This window comes from Bombus flavifrons, chromosome 12, assembly GCF_040668555.2.
Source record: "Bombus flavifrons isolate JBK064 chromosome 12, iyBomFlav1_principal, whole genome shotgun sequence".
NCBI lineage: Eukaryota > Metazoa > Arthropoda > Insecta > Hymenoptera > Apidae > Bombus > Bombus flavifrons.
The window spans coordinates 11117242-11133455 of NC_138453.1; the positions used below are offsets into that span (position 1 = coordinate 11117242).

The 16214-nt window shown below is 37.1% G+C and overlaps 1 protein-coding gene across 5 annotated transcripts in view; it reads left to right on the plus strand.

Moving 5' to 3' along the window:
* The window catches only part of Pgant9 (polypeptide N-acetylgalactosaminyltransferase 9), a 293677-nt gene extending 280693 nt beyond the window's left edge, over positions 1-12984 (plus strand). For 4 of the 5 annotated variants that reach the window (XM_069124997.1, XM_069124994.1, XM_069124996.1 and 1 more), the window contains 4 exons: positions 2302-2412; positions 9781-9909; positions 10395-11369; positions 11412-12984. In XM_069124997.1, coding sequence (XP_068981098.1) covers positions 2302-2412; positions 9781-9909; positions 10395-10535 — 381 coding nt within the window. In that variant the 3' untranslated portion in view covers positions 10536-11369; positions 11412-12984. Of the gene's footprint in view, positions 1-2301; positions 2413-2959; positions 3065-9780; positions 9910-10394; positions 11370-11411 lie in introns of all 5 variants that reach the window. The other variant, XM_069124998.1, reaches the window with a different exon arrangement.
* Positions 12985-16214: the final 3230 nt, after the last annotated feature.

The window sequence follows — 16214 nt, forward strand, 5'->3', positions numbered from 1 at the left end:
TGTACGTCTGTGTTTTTCTGTGCGTCTGTGTTTTTCGTAGGTGTATGCGCGTAGTGCACGTGCAAGGATCGGTGTATATTCGCAGACAAAACACAGTAGCTCCGGCTCATTTTCGATTTGTCGCCGTCTATCTGAAAAATGGAAAACCGCATCGCTCTGTTGCAGGCCTCATCTTTTTGTTCGCGTTCTGTGCAACTGTTCTACGGGCCGTGTTCCACGAGCTCGAGGAAAAATCGATCGTTCGTTGATACTCGATACGTTTCACAGACGGTGATCTCGATTGAACGGTTTGATCAGAAGAAATACGGCTTGTTTTAAGAAAGAAGTTGCTGCAAATTTGTGGAAACTTTAAGAAAGATTGGTAGAGACAGTACTGTAGAGAAACTGAAAATCTTAAAATATCTAAATCAATTGGGCTGTTCATGATCGTACACCCTGTATATAACGACGATAAAATTTTAGAAAACGCTAAAATAGTCGTGTTAACTAAACTAATTAATTACATCACTATGACTTTCAAGTAGCACTGAGCGTATTAATTACTTTAGCACATTGACTATCACGATTATTATCGGTGATCCACTTATCTAAATTTTATAGAACGATTAAAAGATGCCAAAAATGTTCAACAGTGTGAACGACTTAGATAACACCGAAAAAAGAGCGTGTAAACGCAACATAATATTTTACAAAAATTAAATCTCGTGATGTAACATACTTGAATCTGTCGAGTCTCTCAGGGCAAAATATATAAAATACGTATGGCATCCGATGCGTTAACAAACACTGGTGTCTTCCAAACCTTCGCATTACAGTTTGCAAAACTAAAACAACTTGCACAAATTCCGCAAACTCAACGACAAAGAACCAACTTGTACAATCGAGATTCCACCGCATGATTCATAATGAAGGAAACGTTTAACAGGAATCTACGCCGATAAAATGTCAGCGAGGCGTAAAAAAGAACGATCAGGTACCACGTATCGAGCATGGAGATGTAAAGATAGCAGCATATAAAGAAACAACGATATAGGAATGGAGAGTACGCTGCACAGAGATCCTTTGTGCCCTCGTTTAATACGTATGCAAATGCACAGTATATATGAGTTGTTTAACGTAAGTCAAACTTTCGGGTAATGAAGGATAAAATAAAAATTTTGTAAGGATTCGAGTTTGACATTTTCGCGTATCCTGCTATTCAACGTGGAACTATAGATAACGAAGATATACTTACAGTACTTCTGCACAAAACAGAATGATGGTTACGATGTCTAGATATGGTTATAAGCAAGACAGGCAAAAGACTGACTGACGTTATTTTTGCATTAAACGGCTCATGTGTAAGTGTAACGCCGATCAACGAACGGTGTGATAGGTGAGTGTGTGTGACTGGTTAGACAAGGGTGGAAAGACCCTTTACGCAGCGTTATTTCTCTATTTCCATATCGCATTCACTTACGCGATAACACATGACTCGTGTACTTTTGTCTTTACATCTCGATGGTATCGCGAGGGTGAAATTTTGCCAGAGCTTTCGCGAAGCTTTATATACGAGCGCAGCCGTTCAATTATTACGTTTCCCTCCATTGATTTATGCGTTTTTCGTTTTCCCAGACGTGGCACTGCGAAATACTTGGCGATTGTAAATATCCGTGGCGACGTGCGAACACCAGAGAGAAAAATAACACGGTCCATCAGGAGAAAAATATTTTCGATAGGAAATCGTCTGCAACGCGAAAAATATTTTTCGCCCGGGATATAATTCCTATTGTTTTCTATAGCGCGCAGATATCGAAGATTGATTCTCCTCGCTGTCTCTCTAACGAGAGGAATTCGTCGATTGTCAGATCCGTTCTTTTTAAAGAGGTTCGATTTTCCAACTTTTCCAACAATAGCATTTCGCTATAGTTTCCTTTTCCAAAGAAGATCTTTTGCCATTTACGGGTTGTCGACGATTAGAATCGGTCATTGAGAATTCAAGGAATAATTGGCAATTTTTTTTTTTCTTTTTGAACGTAGAATTTTCAAATTAATTGCACTACTTTTTAAATACTAAAGCGAATGGAGCGCTCCTTTCGGTATAAATATTGAAATCATGAAACTTAACTTGATTTTCAAGGTTCACCTGCTTCAAATACCTTGTTTTAGTTTTAATTCGTTGATATGATAATCAAGACGACAAAATTATTTCTTTTTCTCGGGTGTTCGTCGCGTTACGCGAAAGAATGTACCTGTACCTAAACTAACCTGCCGCTTCTAGTGATACTAATCCGTGAAATGATTATACTAACTAATGAACAGGTTCGTAATCTTGGAGAAGGAGGTAACACCTGTCTGGATTCGCCGGCACGCAAGGCAGACTTGCACAAACCGGCTGGACTCTATCCATGCCATCGACAAGGTGGAAATCAGGTACAAATAGACGCACGGACGATGAATCCAAACCTCGATCAAACATATGACGAGCTCCGTTTTCAGCCGTTTGTTTCGTTATCTATCTCGTGTCTCTTCGTGTCGCAGTTTCACGCTTGAAGCGAAAATTCGACTTTTTCGAATCTTTGCAGTCTAGCAATGAACTTGAAACACACTTCTCTGAATTAAGAAGCAAATAATCTTGAAATCTAATTAAGAACAATTTTTATTTCATATTTCTGCGACGGAATACTCGTCGGAAGTCGATTTTTCGTTTCTCTAACCTAAAGCCTCTTAACACCCGTTCACACCTGCATGATTAGTTGTACGTATTTCAGGCTTATGTGTACTATCTGTGTGGCTTCGTGTTTCCCATTTCTTCAGGGTTGTGAGATAAGAAATAGGAAGGTATTGTGGTAAATATTTGCGCGAGATCAGTCTGACTGTTGAGATCGAATGATAAAAAAAGCGAGATAAGTTTCTTTGAATCTTTTTCCGCGGCGAAAGTTCAGTAGTAACAGTTTGCAAATCTGTTAATTCGCTGCAGATCAGACACCTGGTTAGCAGCATGTGTATAGACTCGGCAGGAAAACCTGAAGACCTGCACCAGCCAGTTGGTTTATATCCCTGTCACCGCCAGGGCGGCAATCAGGTACACGAATTCAGAATTCGAGGGAATGAACGCGTTTGGAATAATCATCGGGGCACGCGGTGCTGTAATTGCTTGTTTCATTTCATTCTAATGATAGTTCGAGTGGCAGATTCGAATCTACAAGGCGTTCTTTTCTTTTTCCTTTTTTTTTTTTTTTGTTTTTTCGATCCTTGATGGTGATGGGATATTTGTAAATCTACTTGCTCGTAGCATGTTTGTGGAATACGTTAGAAGTGAAATCTCGGAAATTGCCTTTCTGAAAAATGAAACAAAATTTCATAGTATTTACACTGATATAATATTATATAGTAAATTAATTGTTTGTGGGTAAAAAATGTTACTTTAAGAATGATATTACCATAATTCATTGAATATAACTCTGGCGTTATGTTCGACGATATTTTCTAAAATGTAATACATGTCAATTTGGGTTAACGTGAAATTATAATGCGCAATTTCCCAGAGAAACGCGGTCTATTTATTTGTTAATTATGTACAGGCAAAATTTCATTTAATACAACAATGTTTTTGCAAAAAATAGAACTTGTCCGAGTCCTGTATAACGTGTTTTAATAACACACGCGGTTTATTTAATAAAACACAGGCCAGATTATTATTACTTACAGAGCAGGATGGAATATAATACATTTTGCAGGCATATATCTACGAATACTGTATGAAATTACACACTACAGTCATATTACAGGTAATAGCGTTTCGTGACCTGGAGACAAGTGATATTACAGAGATTATCTGTCATATATAATGATACAAGATTATAGTTGTGTGTACGTACAGGTAATCAATGATAATATATTTATAACGTTGTTGTGTTTTGTTGATTTGACGATAACGAGAAGCCATCGAATGCCTCTTCTGAAAATATAGATTCGAAAAATGGTACAACAGCTTGGTATGTAATCGACAACGATCTCTTTTCTTCTTAAAACGGGCTCGCAATTTCATATTTAAAGAAACAGTGGAAACTGTTTTTATTTTTTAATTTTTACGCATCTGTTTATAATCCAGTGAAGCGTACGATTCGCTAAACATTGGACATTTTTAACCCTCGGTTTGTCACATTTGTTTCACGAATCTCTGACTCGTCCAGATCCTCTTCAGTTCTCAAGTAGCAGCGCGTAATCATCGGATATTATAGAAAAACATTTCTAATTTATAGTAGATCGTATATATAGCGCCATTATAAGTATTTCTTTTTAAAGTAATAACTTTAGGACTCGTGATAACAATCGGGTTTGATGACAATTCGGAAAAAATGAGAATTTTCCAATCGAAATCTCTTTAAAACGTTACTGAATTAGTTCGCATGACCAACACGAGAATTTTCTAAGACGATTTCGAACTTTCTAATGTATTCCACATTGTGTTCGCGTAAATTACAAAGCAGACTCGTTAGAATCGCCACAACTATTTACGAATTTTCTTGGTGGTGTCGCCCGGGCGAACAATTGTTCACGATAATCGTTCTGCCAGGAACGAGTATCGCCGACGAAGGAAGAAAAAGGGACCATTAACCGACACGACACGTTTACCATTTAACTTGCACGCTAACTCGGTGCTAAGCTCGACCCATTTCGCTGCAATTAGTAACGTGGCTAATCTGGTGCAGGTGCTCATCAATCGTCGACCTTCTTTCTCTGTCTGTCTAGCTCTATTCCTGTCTCTGTTTCACACACGTGCACGAGTGGCACGTTGGGCCAAGCTACATAGCTTTCTCTTGGCCCGGCTATCTGCTGCTTGTCGTCATTTTTAGCTTCACGTGCCAGCGTGTCGAATTAATCTTCTGACCCGTGGGAACCAGCACGCGTGCTGGAAATTACCCATCGTGGGTGTAACCGTGCTATGTCGAGGCTACAGTAATGTCCGCTCGTCTGGCTATGACGTGTCTTTCAGCACCCATTGATAAGGGCGCTAAGCTCTTGATGAATCGATCTGTTGTTTCAGTATCATTTGTCACGGGGAAAGAATCACTCGCGATGTTGCAGCTTGTTGCGACATAATGAAGTCGTGTATGGCGTGGAAATTATGTTCTTTACTACCTAGCTACAGGGTACTCGTCGTGAGAGAAATGTGAAATTTTTATTTCAGTATCTTGTCTGCTGCTTGTGATTCCTCTCAACTACGTACATCGTCAGAACTTTGAAAGTATGGATATGATAGCTCAATAATTTAACGTGTGAAGAGTTTGAAAGGATTTCAAGTTGGTCCATTTACATTTGAGTATTTCTATATAGAAGAAAGTTCTATATTTCTATAGAATATTGAACAACGGTGTCAGATTAAACAGTTAAACTGGGTGTACTACAATATTCATCGATAATACAGGAACACAAACATTCATCAATTAAATACCAATATTCCAAGAAACATTCATCAATTAAACATCCTATAACAGAATCCCAAATCCATTTTCCTATGAAAGCAGTTCAATGTACGTTCAATTTCACACATTTTGATTTACCAAAACACGAAACTCTGCCCAGCTTCTGCTAGCGAATTTCACGCGGCTTTAAATTCTTCTAAGCTTCTCTTGCGTACCTAAAACAAGAAAAATGCTAACTAAACCGAATGGCGACTAAAAATTTACCTGGTTAGAAGAAACAAGGGAGCGCGAGAGGAAGAAAAAGGGGGTCGGCGAAGCTCGTTACCAGATAAAACGAGTGCTGTCACGTCGAAACCATGAAAAGGTAGCCTCGTAACCGAGCATTCGTCTCGTCGTTAAAATCACGCAAACGATGCTGACAACGACGAAGACGATGACGTCGAGCAGGAAGAGAAGGACAAGGCTGGCCGGCGCGAGTCCCGGGTGTACGTTTGATACAAAAGCTGAATCGTTCCCCGGAGTTCCGGCGCGGTTTAACAACCGTGACAACCGGTTACAACCAAAAACACAATCAGTCGCCGCTCGCTTGGCCTCGTAAAGCGTCGCTTTAATTTAGCTATTTGCCGTAGCAATTAAGCCGCGGTTTCACGGTAATTACGCCGCTACCCCTGAACTCCGACCGACTCTCTGATGCAGTCGCGGCCAGTCTGCATTTCCGCCGTGTGGCGTCCATTGATGATTTCGACGCGTCCGAATGACGCCACACGAATCACACCATGCACCGGCTGATGGATATTTCGTGGCGTATTTCGAAACTTTTTCGCTGGATCTGTCCATTATAGTAACGTCGCTGAGAAACATCGAGATTGTCTATAACTAGACTGTGTTTATTGAGCGAATTTAGAAAGTGACTCTTTTCATACATTTTTTGAAAAAATAATTTCAGTTGTAACGCGTCAATCAACTGTAATGTGTTTAATCAAATTGGCTATTAGATAACAGCGCGCGAACTTTTGAAATTACTAAGTACGAGATTGCTTTTGATTGATGGACAAAGAACGATAGCCGAATTGAGGGAATCCTAATTAATTAAACTGACACATGAAACCAGCAAATTAGAGAATTCTCTAAATAACAGTAGCGAATTGCAGACAGGCGTCGAGCAGAGAATGTTCGAAATCGCACAATAATGCACGATTGAATTAAATAGCTGATGGTACGAGATAAAGGAATTCTCGTTTTAATTAACAAATACGAGATAATGAAGAATAAAAGCATTTCTAGTTAATTCAATGAACATACGCTTTACGAACGGCAAATTCTTGCAATTATCGCGTAATTCTTGTCTAATCTTGTTAATGCTACAAAGTAAAAATAGATAAAAATTACAATTTCTACAGTATAAATTAATCAAAATCCATACAGCCGTACTTATCTATAATCTGAAAATCATTAGCGACAAGAATAATCTTAATTAATGTGTTAAAGAGTCATTTTCATCCTATATTAATCTTGCTGGTGATAACTCAAACGTATTTACTCCTAGAAAAAGTAAAATAAATCCATCCTTCCATTCACGATTGCCTCACTATACGTTTCGATATGTAATGACACAAAATCCTGAACAATGAAACACAGAATCCTATAACAATGTATAACAATGTAGCTATTCGCAACATCAACCGTCAGACAAGCGTCGACAGTAGTTACACCCAGTGTTACATACGCATCTCGTGTATCAACTAGTACAAAGTCGGTTGTAGATGACAATCCAATAAAAGATAGTCAGCGATGATCGCGCAGTTAACAGACGTCTCGATAATACACAGTTGGCAGCTGATGAAGAGATTGAAATCAGATAGGCCGATTGCATTGTGATTAGGTGACACTAACAGCAAGTAATCATTGATAATTAGGTAACAGATAGCACGACAGTCGCTTGATAACCACGTGTTTAGATAAAGCTATATTCAAGATTAGATTGTGATCGTGGATACACGATCGCTGAACGTTATCGTTAAATCGTATTTCATCATCGATTATCATTCAAATACTCGTGGTTACTTTTAATATTCGATATAAAATTCCATGGAAATAAAAAGGGCGATAAAGGGAAGATTTCTCGCAGAGAATTCGCAAATTCGATTACAGTGATATTTTTTTTTTTTTGGAACAGGAGTCGTTTAGGGAGAGATTAACATCATTTCTACCTCGATCCTGGTTTATGGTTGTCTGATCTATTTTACGTACTGTTGGAGCGGATATAGATAATAATTCTTGGTTGTTAACATGCGGTAACTGGTGCATGGCGTTAATCCTCGCTTTTCGTTATCCCGAATCCCGCAGCTTTTGAGTCTATCGTTGCACGACAGAGGCTGAAAACCTTTGAATTTTCAACACAGATGGTTCTGACAGCGCGGTTACAACCGTGTAACGATTTGAATAAGTAGAAGCCACTGTTCGTCCCTGACCACTCGTGACACTTAATGAACTCTTGGCTACATATGCTCCCTCGGCCTGTACCAATTGAAATTTTGTACGTACGCTTCAGCTAATTACGCTAATTTTAGATATCAATTAGACGCGAAATAAAATAATATCAGGTAGATATTGGAAAGGAATATTAGTAATTATTCGATTCTCGAGGAATATAATTATTGTGTCGAATTAATACGATAACGAAATGTAATAAATAAAATTTGAGATAACAAAACTTGTCCAATTTAAAATCGATTATCAGCAATTTAATAATATTACGCTGTATTCGTTATCATTTAATTGCAGAAAAAGATCATTGAATCTTTTACAAGTAGTTCAGTTGAAATAATTCTTTTTACAGCAGGGATGGCTTGTTATGCTTTCAAAAGCGCGAACGTACACGCACTTAGGCACTTAACAAGATACGTTCTAGTTCTCGTTTTCGCTACTAGCAGCTACAACTTGATGGAACGATGTCAAATTCAATTGACCAGTATGATTCAATCACATAGGAGCAGATCGACGCAATATCTGGGACCACTGAACTCGATTATCAACGATCGACATTCATTACCACGAAATTCCCTTCTCATATAATTTCCCACTCGGATTTAATTTCGCCTCAAGTGTGTCAAATGTAACCATGTACGCACATATTTAATTAATAATTATTCCGATGAAATTACGTTTCAAAAGTGGTGAAAATGTTCGCGTAGAAAAAGATTTCACTCGAACATTTTTTTATTTTTAACAAAATAGAATTCTATCATCAGAGTTTCTATGTATTTTAAAGTTTATTTGTTATGAGAAAAATTTATTTACAGTCTAATAGAATATTTCTATCGTTAGTAAAAAAAAATTTTTTCTTGAAGTTTTTATCACTTCTATTTTAATTATTTTATCGATGAACATTTATCAAATTTAAAAAGTTTCAACTACCATAGGATATTCGAAGGCTCATAAGGCTTCAAAGCATTAAGTAGCCATTACATGTGCAAATTTGAACCCACTATATTGTTAGAGTAATTACGGAGATGAAATACTTCTCTTCATACGCATTAAAAACTTGAATTTCCCGGACGCGCTTAAAAACTTCAAAGCTACAAAAGAAAATTTTGATCCCTTCAACAAAGAAGCTTCTTTTCAATTAAGAAAATTGACCATTTCACCGTGTTAATTAAAAGTTTCCAGTGGCTCCGCATATTATATGGTCTCCCGTGTAAGCAGAAATTTGAATCTTATTACGATTACCTTATTACTCCATTTTCTTCAAATATATTTTTTTGATACCTAATCTTTCATATATTCATTTGTGAAAATAGTAAATTTATTACATAACTTTACAGTTTCTACGCTATTACGTATGGCTCACAAATTTTAGAATCTCTATTAATCAAAAAATTTTGAAATTACCTGTGGCCATCAAGAGTCTAAAATTTGATAAATTACGAGATACTAGAATGTTTAACAAAATCTAGTAAAATGTTCCTGACGATGATAATTTCCAAATAATTCAAATTCTCATCTTAGAGAAGATAGAACTTTAGTCGAGTAATAAGAAAATACAGCCAAGTGATAGTGGTCGACGATATGTCAGACAAGTTATATAAAATTCTAGAATACAATATTAAACGCTCTTAGATTTTTTATACGAGCTTGACCTGCAGTAAAAATATACTTTGATCAAAAATGTTCACCTAGTTTCATGACGTTTTTTCAACAAGTTGCAAAGAAATTTACCTATTCCATTCGTCTCCTGAATGTTTATGATTTCGGCAGTCTGTCGGTGGACAAATACATCCATATGTATGTGCAGTAGCTGTCAGAACCATCGGTCATAGGCAAACGATGGAGGTCAAAATCCACGAACATTAATCTTGATCGTTTGTCACAGTACTGGATGTTGAGCAAGACTGGCGAGATCCGTCGAGACGAGTCGTGCCTGGATTACAGCGGCACCGATGTCATCCTCTATCCTTGTCATGGTAGCAAGGGGAATCAACAATGGATTTATAATCATCAGGTACGTAATCCTTGCGTTCGTGGCAAGTATTGAGTGTACGCTTAAGTAATTAATATCAAACCCTGTCCTGATTTTCCTGCGGATTATTTTCGTACTTGTTGCGTTAAGTTTGGAATTTATTCGTGTCGAACGCGGATCGTCTGTTCAAAATACAGAGGTTTTTATTTAATTATCTTAACATATTCTTAGTTATTTATTAGATTATTTATCGATTATGTTATCAGTTATTTATTGAATTATTTATTAAATTATTCATTTCTAAGGATTTTGTAGAACGCATTCTCGTTTGCCTACTCTTCATTGTTACGCGAGATAATTTTATTCAAAAATGAAACACTGTGATTCATCATTTTCCGTTGTAGCTGGGATAATAATTGACCTTTCGAAAAAATTCCATCGTATCGACTACGATGAGAAAGCTTCGATTCTCGTTATTTCTTCTTTATCGTCAGCACAAATACTGACCATTATTTTTTTATTTTCAGACGAAGCAAATCAGACACGGCAGCAGCGACAAGTGTCTGGCAATAACGGAGAGCAAGCAGCGGCTGATCATGGAGGAATGTTCGGCAGCAGCAGCCAGGCAGAGGTGGTCGTTCGAGAACTACGATCCATCAAAGCTGTGATATCGCGCTTTATCGCGTCATCAGTCGAAAAGTCTCGGCCGAAGGTTCGATCGTGCCGGTTCTTGGGTGCCTGTTCAACGTTATTCCGTCGCTAAGACACGTTTCGGTAGATAGACGCCGTGGTATCGAGGCAACGAATGCCTCGAAACACCGCCAGATGCTCAAGATCGAACGCTAGACGAAGAAAAGGAACCACGGGGAATTTATTTGAGGAAGCTATTCGAACGAAGAACCATTGAGAAGTCCGAGTTGAAGAAGAGACACGTTCCAAATGGCCGATCTTCGGCTCTAACCTTTAACTGTAAGACGGACGAAGTGCAATAGAAACGTCGTTTTAAGGAGTGATCGAAGAGGGATATAGTCTCATGGATAAGCTGTAACCTGGTGTACAATGAGAGAGTTGGGACACTCGAAGAGTGATCGAGTGTCGATACACACGCTCGAGGATCGCTTTCGCTGGCATTGAAGAATTGAAAGCTTACCGATGGACGAAAAGTACACGAAGGAACCTACGACTTTTTAATCTTCCTCCTCTGCTACTGGGCAGTGTTTAAATGGATAGTTGTTCTCTTCTCTTCTTACTTTCGTTAATGGACTCACGCGTTTATGTGGTTGTCGTTTCTTGAGAGATTGGATACTCGTGGCATCGCTTGTAATTATCTGGATGGTTGCTGACTTGATTGTATTTTGATTCTAGGACCTAGACAATATCTACGTTAAATTAGAAACGACAGAATTCTTAGAGACAATGGAATAAAAATAAGGAGCAATTGAAAATAATAAAATTGAATTTAGAAGCTCGAAAGAGTTAGTATTATTCCTAAAACATCTTTGGTATCGTAACATATTTTAAAGTTAATATACTCAGTAACAAAGTACAGTACAGTGCAAAGTACAGTACATATTCTCAATTAAAATATATAGTTCAAAGTTTTATGCTTGGAACTAGGAACTAAGAATAACTTCCCAATACATATTTTTCTCTCCACACACTTTATATTTTCACAATATAAATGCGCCAAAAGAGAGAGAGAGAGAGAGAGAGAGACTCGTGAACATTCCAAAACATAGAAGTCTCAATCTTTGGAATAATTACAAGCGATACTCCGTTCCTTGATAGTAAAGCTAGTTTGTAGAATCGTTGTGTTAAAGATTCCATTAATTAGATATAATGATTACGTATAACATTGCGCAAGTACTTACGAATCGACACGATCTATTGTTCGATAAACACTGTATAATTTAAGCCTAACGTTTAAGTGGCGGCGAATACGCGTCAATGCATCAATGACAGCGAAAAGCGTGTCAAAAGGGGATAGGTTGTTGAATTTTATTCGGAGTTAAATGGACGAACGCGGCCGTATCGATCTCTACGAAAGCCTCGATCGTCGCTTTCATCCGTAGCTCCGTTGTTTTAAGGAGGATGAAGCGATTTGTGTAAGCTGCTTACGGCGAGTGCCATCTCAGAGACGACGTGGCGTTTCAGTTTCATTGAAAAACGGCGGATCGTTGATTGTGAATAACGGCTACGGCTTACCACTTGTACGAAACCCTTCTTCGTGGATGGTAGAAACAAACAGGATTATTCATCTGAAGCAAAACATAAATCTTTCTTTCAAAGATACATATGACGATATCAAGAGAGAAAACAAATAATATACGTATCAAACAATTTATTGCGTGTAAAATACATGTCTTTTCTTGTATTATTTTCATTCCAAAGATGTTCAAGATTACACTTCGATGCTTTTAGAATAGAACGTTCTAGCTTTCTATTTTTGTATCTTGAAAATGAAAAAGAGGATAATACGATAAAGTACGTGTGGAAGTGGAGACATTAGATAGTTTAAAATCAGAAGAAAGTAGAAGAAACGAAGCAAGTATGTAGATTATTTGAAAATGTATCCGAAATCTGTATTTCTTCCTTTACAAGGATAAATTAAAAATAATTCTTGTAATACGATTGCGGTTAATAATACTGCAATTTTCAGATAATGTTAACGAGAACGTACGTCTATCGTACTTGAGATACATTGAGCTTATCGTTGGATTTGTTAAACATATCAATTTAGTCATTACTTCACTTGAATACGTTAGACTTGAAGACCTATTTTGTTCTTGATATAAGAAATTTCTTTGATCTCAAAGAAACACGTTGTCAACGAAGTGAAACGAAAGACTTAACTCGTCACATTTCCAGGAAATGCTCGTAGTAAAAATCACCTAATCTTCTGTCATTTATGTCATTTATGAAATGTTTAAATTCATCGATCAACGATTCGCCGATCGCCCTTCGTTTCTCTGTCGTATTACACCGCTTACAGTAGCACCTTACATTCCAGTTTCGACGCAAGAAACCAACGATTCCAAATTCTAGACAAACCTTCTTTTTCTAATTAATTTAGCACGTAGGTAGCGCGTAGGGACAGGCAAAAAAAAAAAAAAAGAACGAACGATTAATGGTTGATACATTCCGATTACGGTGTAGGGAGACTTTTGTACATTCGTGTAAAGTATCTTGATGCCAGTTTAGATACCGCCTAAAATAAGTTTTCCGAGTGTATGTGTGAGAGTAAGTATCAGTTTCAGAGTGTAAGTCCTTTAGAATCACGAACTCTCTAGCAGAATTCGTGTAACCCTTCGTTGTCTGATGGTTCGCTGATGAAAATTTCGGAAGGAGAACTAGGTGGTAATCTGAAAACTAGACAATTACGAAATTGCATAATCAATTCGTTGCTTTATTTGGGAATAAATAAAATATAATGAAACTCCAATTTATTTGCAAGATAAAATTTGGAAATGAGACCAAAGACGTCACATTATTGGATGATAAAAATTGTTTTTTTAGATATGTAGAAAGTGTACTATACGTACAGAACATATCATTATGAATTCGATATCAACCTAAACGATTAAGATTAACGAACAGTTCTCCTGTAACAAAAGACAATAAAGGGTTAATAATGAAGATTCCAGTGAAGAGCGCAATCTGCAGGTGTCTGCGCGTGCCAACGAAATCGTAAATACCGCGAGGAACATTGTACAATATCACGATATCTCGATCGTCATCGATTTCCTCATCAATCACAGCCAGCATCATTAGAAGATTTATCGTTGAAAGAATGAGCCATGTTTCCTGAGAAATTCATCGAGACAATATAGAATAACCGTTAGCTCAGTCTAATCCTCATAATGGGTCATTGATTTACCGATAATAAACATTCATCGAAATTGAAACCAGAGTGTGAGTGCATTTAATAATCTATTAAGCGAATGTTATAAATCGCGAATAATCAATCAGAAAAATATTGCAATAAGCGTTCAATCGAACACGATCGACGATAGCGATTTTCGTTCCGAACGTTTCAAATTTCGCGCCTATTTGCGGCTTGAAATATCGGCTATAGAACGACACCGTAGAAATGTTCCCAGAGAATGAATATATGAGAAGAGAAAGGGAAAATCGACCGATATGGTCGTGATTTCTTCATGGATAATTAAGCAAAAGGGAAATACGTATATATATACATATATATATACATATATATACATATATATATACATATATATATGATTATAAATATAGATTTAAGACGATGTAAAAGTTTATCTTTGACAATGCCGATGAACGGACGAATGAAAATTCAACGAGAACATTTATATAGATATATATATATATATATATATATACATATATATATATATATATGACATTTTCTACATTTGGTAAGGATGTTGCATATCGAACGAACGAGACGAAGACACGATGATGATAAAACGATAAGAGATGTATTATTGGATAGCCGAGCGACGTATGGTCGCACGTTAATTAATGTAATATCGAACGTGCCTTATTTCCTGTATATATACATATATGAATATTATTATCATTATTATTATTATCATTATTACCGAACCTCTATCGTAACGTGCAAGTATTTGTGTTGAATAAATCGATGTTGTTTTACGTTAATACCGTGAGGATCGATTATTATTCTTGTCTGTTCACTCGGTCATCCGTTTCTCCCGTTAGGCTGATAGAAAAGTGGTGGGACACGAGAATATTTTGATTTATTGGAAGGATGTTTGAAAATAAAATTAACGTGGACGAAGAGACATGATGAATGTGTATTGTCTATTCTTAGCATCCTTAGGAGGAAGCATTTGCCACTGAAACGAAGAAAGACTCGACCAAGCATATTGAAACATTTTAAAGTTACGTAGGTGTTACTATTGCGGCGCGTTAGAAGTTGGAAATTTATTGTTTAATAAAATTGTCATCGTTTTCTTAACTGAAACAAAAAACACAGATGGAACGTCAGTCATTAACAGAGTAAGCAAGAAAATTTGTGAAAAGAAAGAGAAAGACGATCATAGAAACAGCGATATAGCTTGAATGTAACATTGATGACACCTTTATTATTCAAAACAATTTCTATAATCATATTGTTTCACACATGGGATAACTATATGCTGTTAGCTATTGTACTCGATAGTTTCCAATACCGAACCATACTCTTTTCATTTCTGAAACTCGATGTCTTTAGAGTTTAAAGCCTTTGTTTTCCTTTGTGCTTAGTTCGATTCATTGTTATGGCGCTATGAATTCCTTTGATGAGCCGCGTAATTGCTCGTGATATTGAATCGAGAGTTCACCATGAAACTCGGTCGTGACATAGTTTCTGATCAACCTTGAACTATTCTGGTCCGACCATAAATTTCCATTTCCACTTGATCAACCCTACGTGCTGGTTATTAATTATTAACAAATCGCTAAACATTTCGAGTTAATACTCGATTAATCACGATTAATCTGTTGGCCCGGTCAAATTTACTATCCCAGTATAAAATTTATTGTCTACAACTGATAGAATCGAATAATAAGGGTTGACATTGATTAATGGCCGAGTAGATTTGAATATTTAAAAATCTTCCTGCATGCAATTTCACGATTACCAAGGATTGCGTGTATCTATCGAGCCATTCACCAATTATCGAGGGCTGCCACGGAAACCAAAACGAAATCGTTCGTTATTTTCGCGCAGGCGTCGTCCGCGTTGCGACGTCTCTCGCCAGGAGAATGTGACCGTCGAAAGCTCTTCCATTTGTTGAGCAATTTTCTTACCATTTGCACCTGACAAACACACTAATAAATTATTTATATTTAGAATATTCATTGATACCTAAAATATAGTGATATTCGCCTTCCATGAAGGTCACTTGCATCCCCTTTCAACATCAACGAATTTTGAGCCACATAGAAAAATCAGATACCCGAAAAATATTCAAAAAACGAAGAATGTCAAGATTATAAGATTCTAATATCGTGAAATTCGCGACAAATAAAATTTATACACTTCGAAGTATTTGTTATATTACGAGAATGATTTAGATAATTTTTTTAAGGGCATTTAATCGAATAAGTGAAATAATCGAATTATTGGAGACGTTGAAAAGAATGTTATAGTAGCTTTCAAAAAAGGAAAACTTTAATACGTTAGCAGGTGTCGGTACTTGTCCTTTTTCCCCATCTTTCAGCCGGGATGCCTACTTGTTGCGGGGTCGGCTGTTATTGATTAGTGGAGAAAGAGAGAAGGAACCAGAGGGAGACGAACGTTCCTCCACAGACATGAATGGCTGTGGTCCACAGAGCCAGATTTTGAGCTTGACCCGGATTCG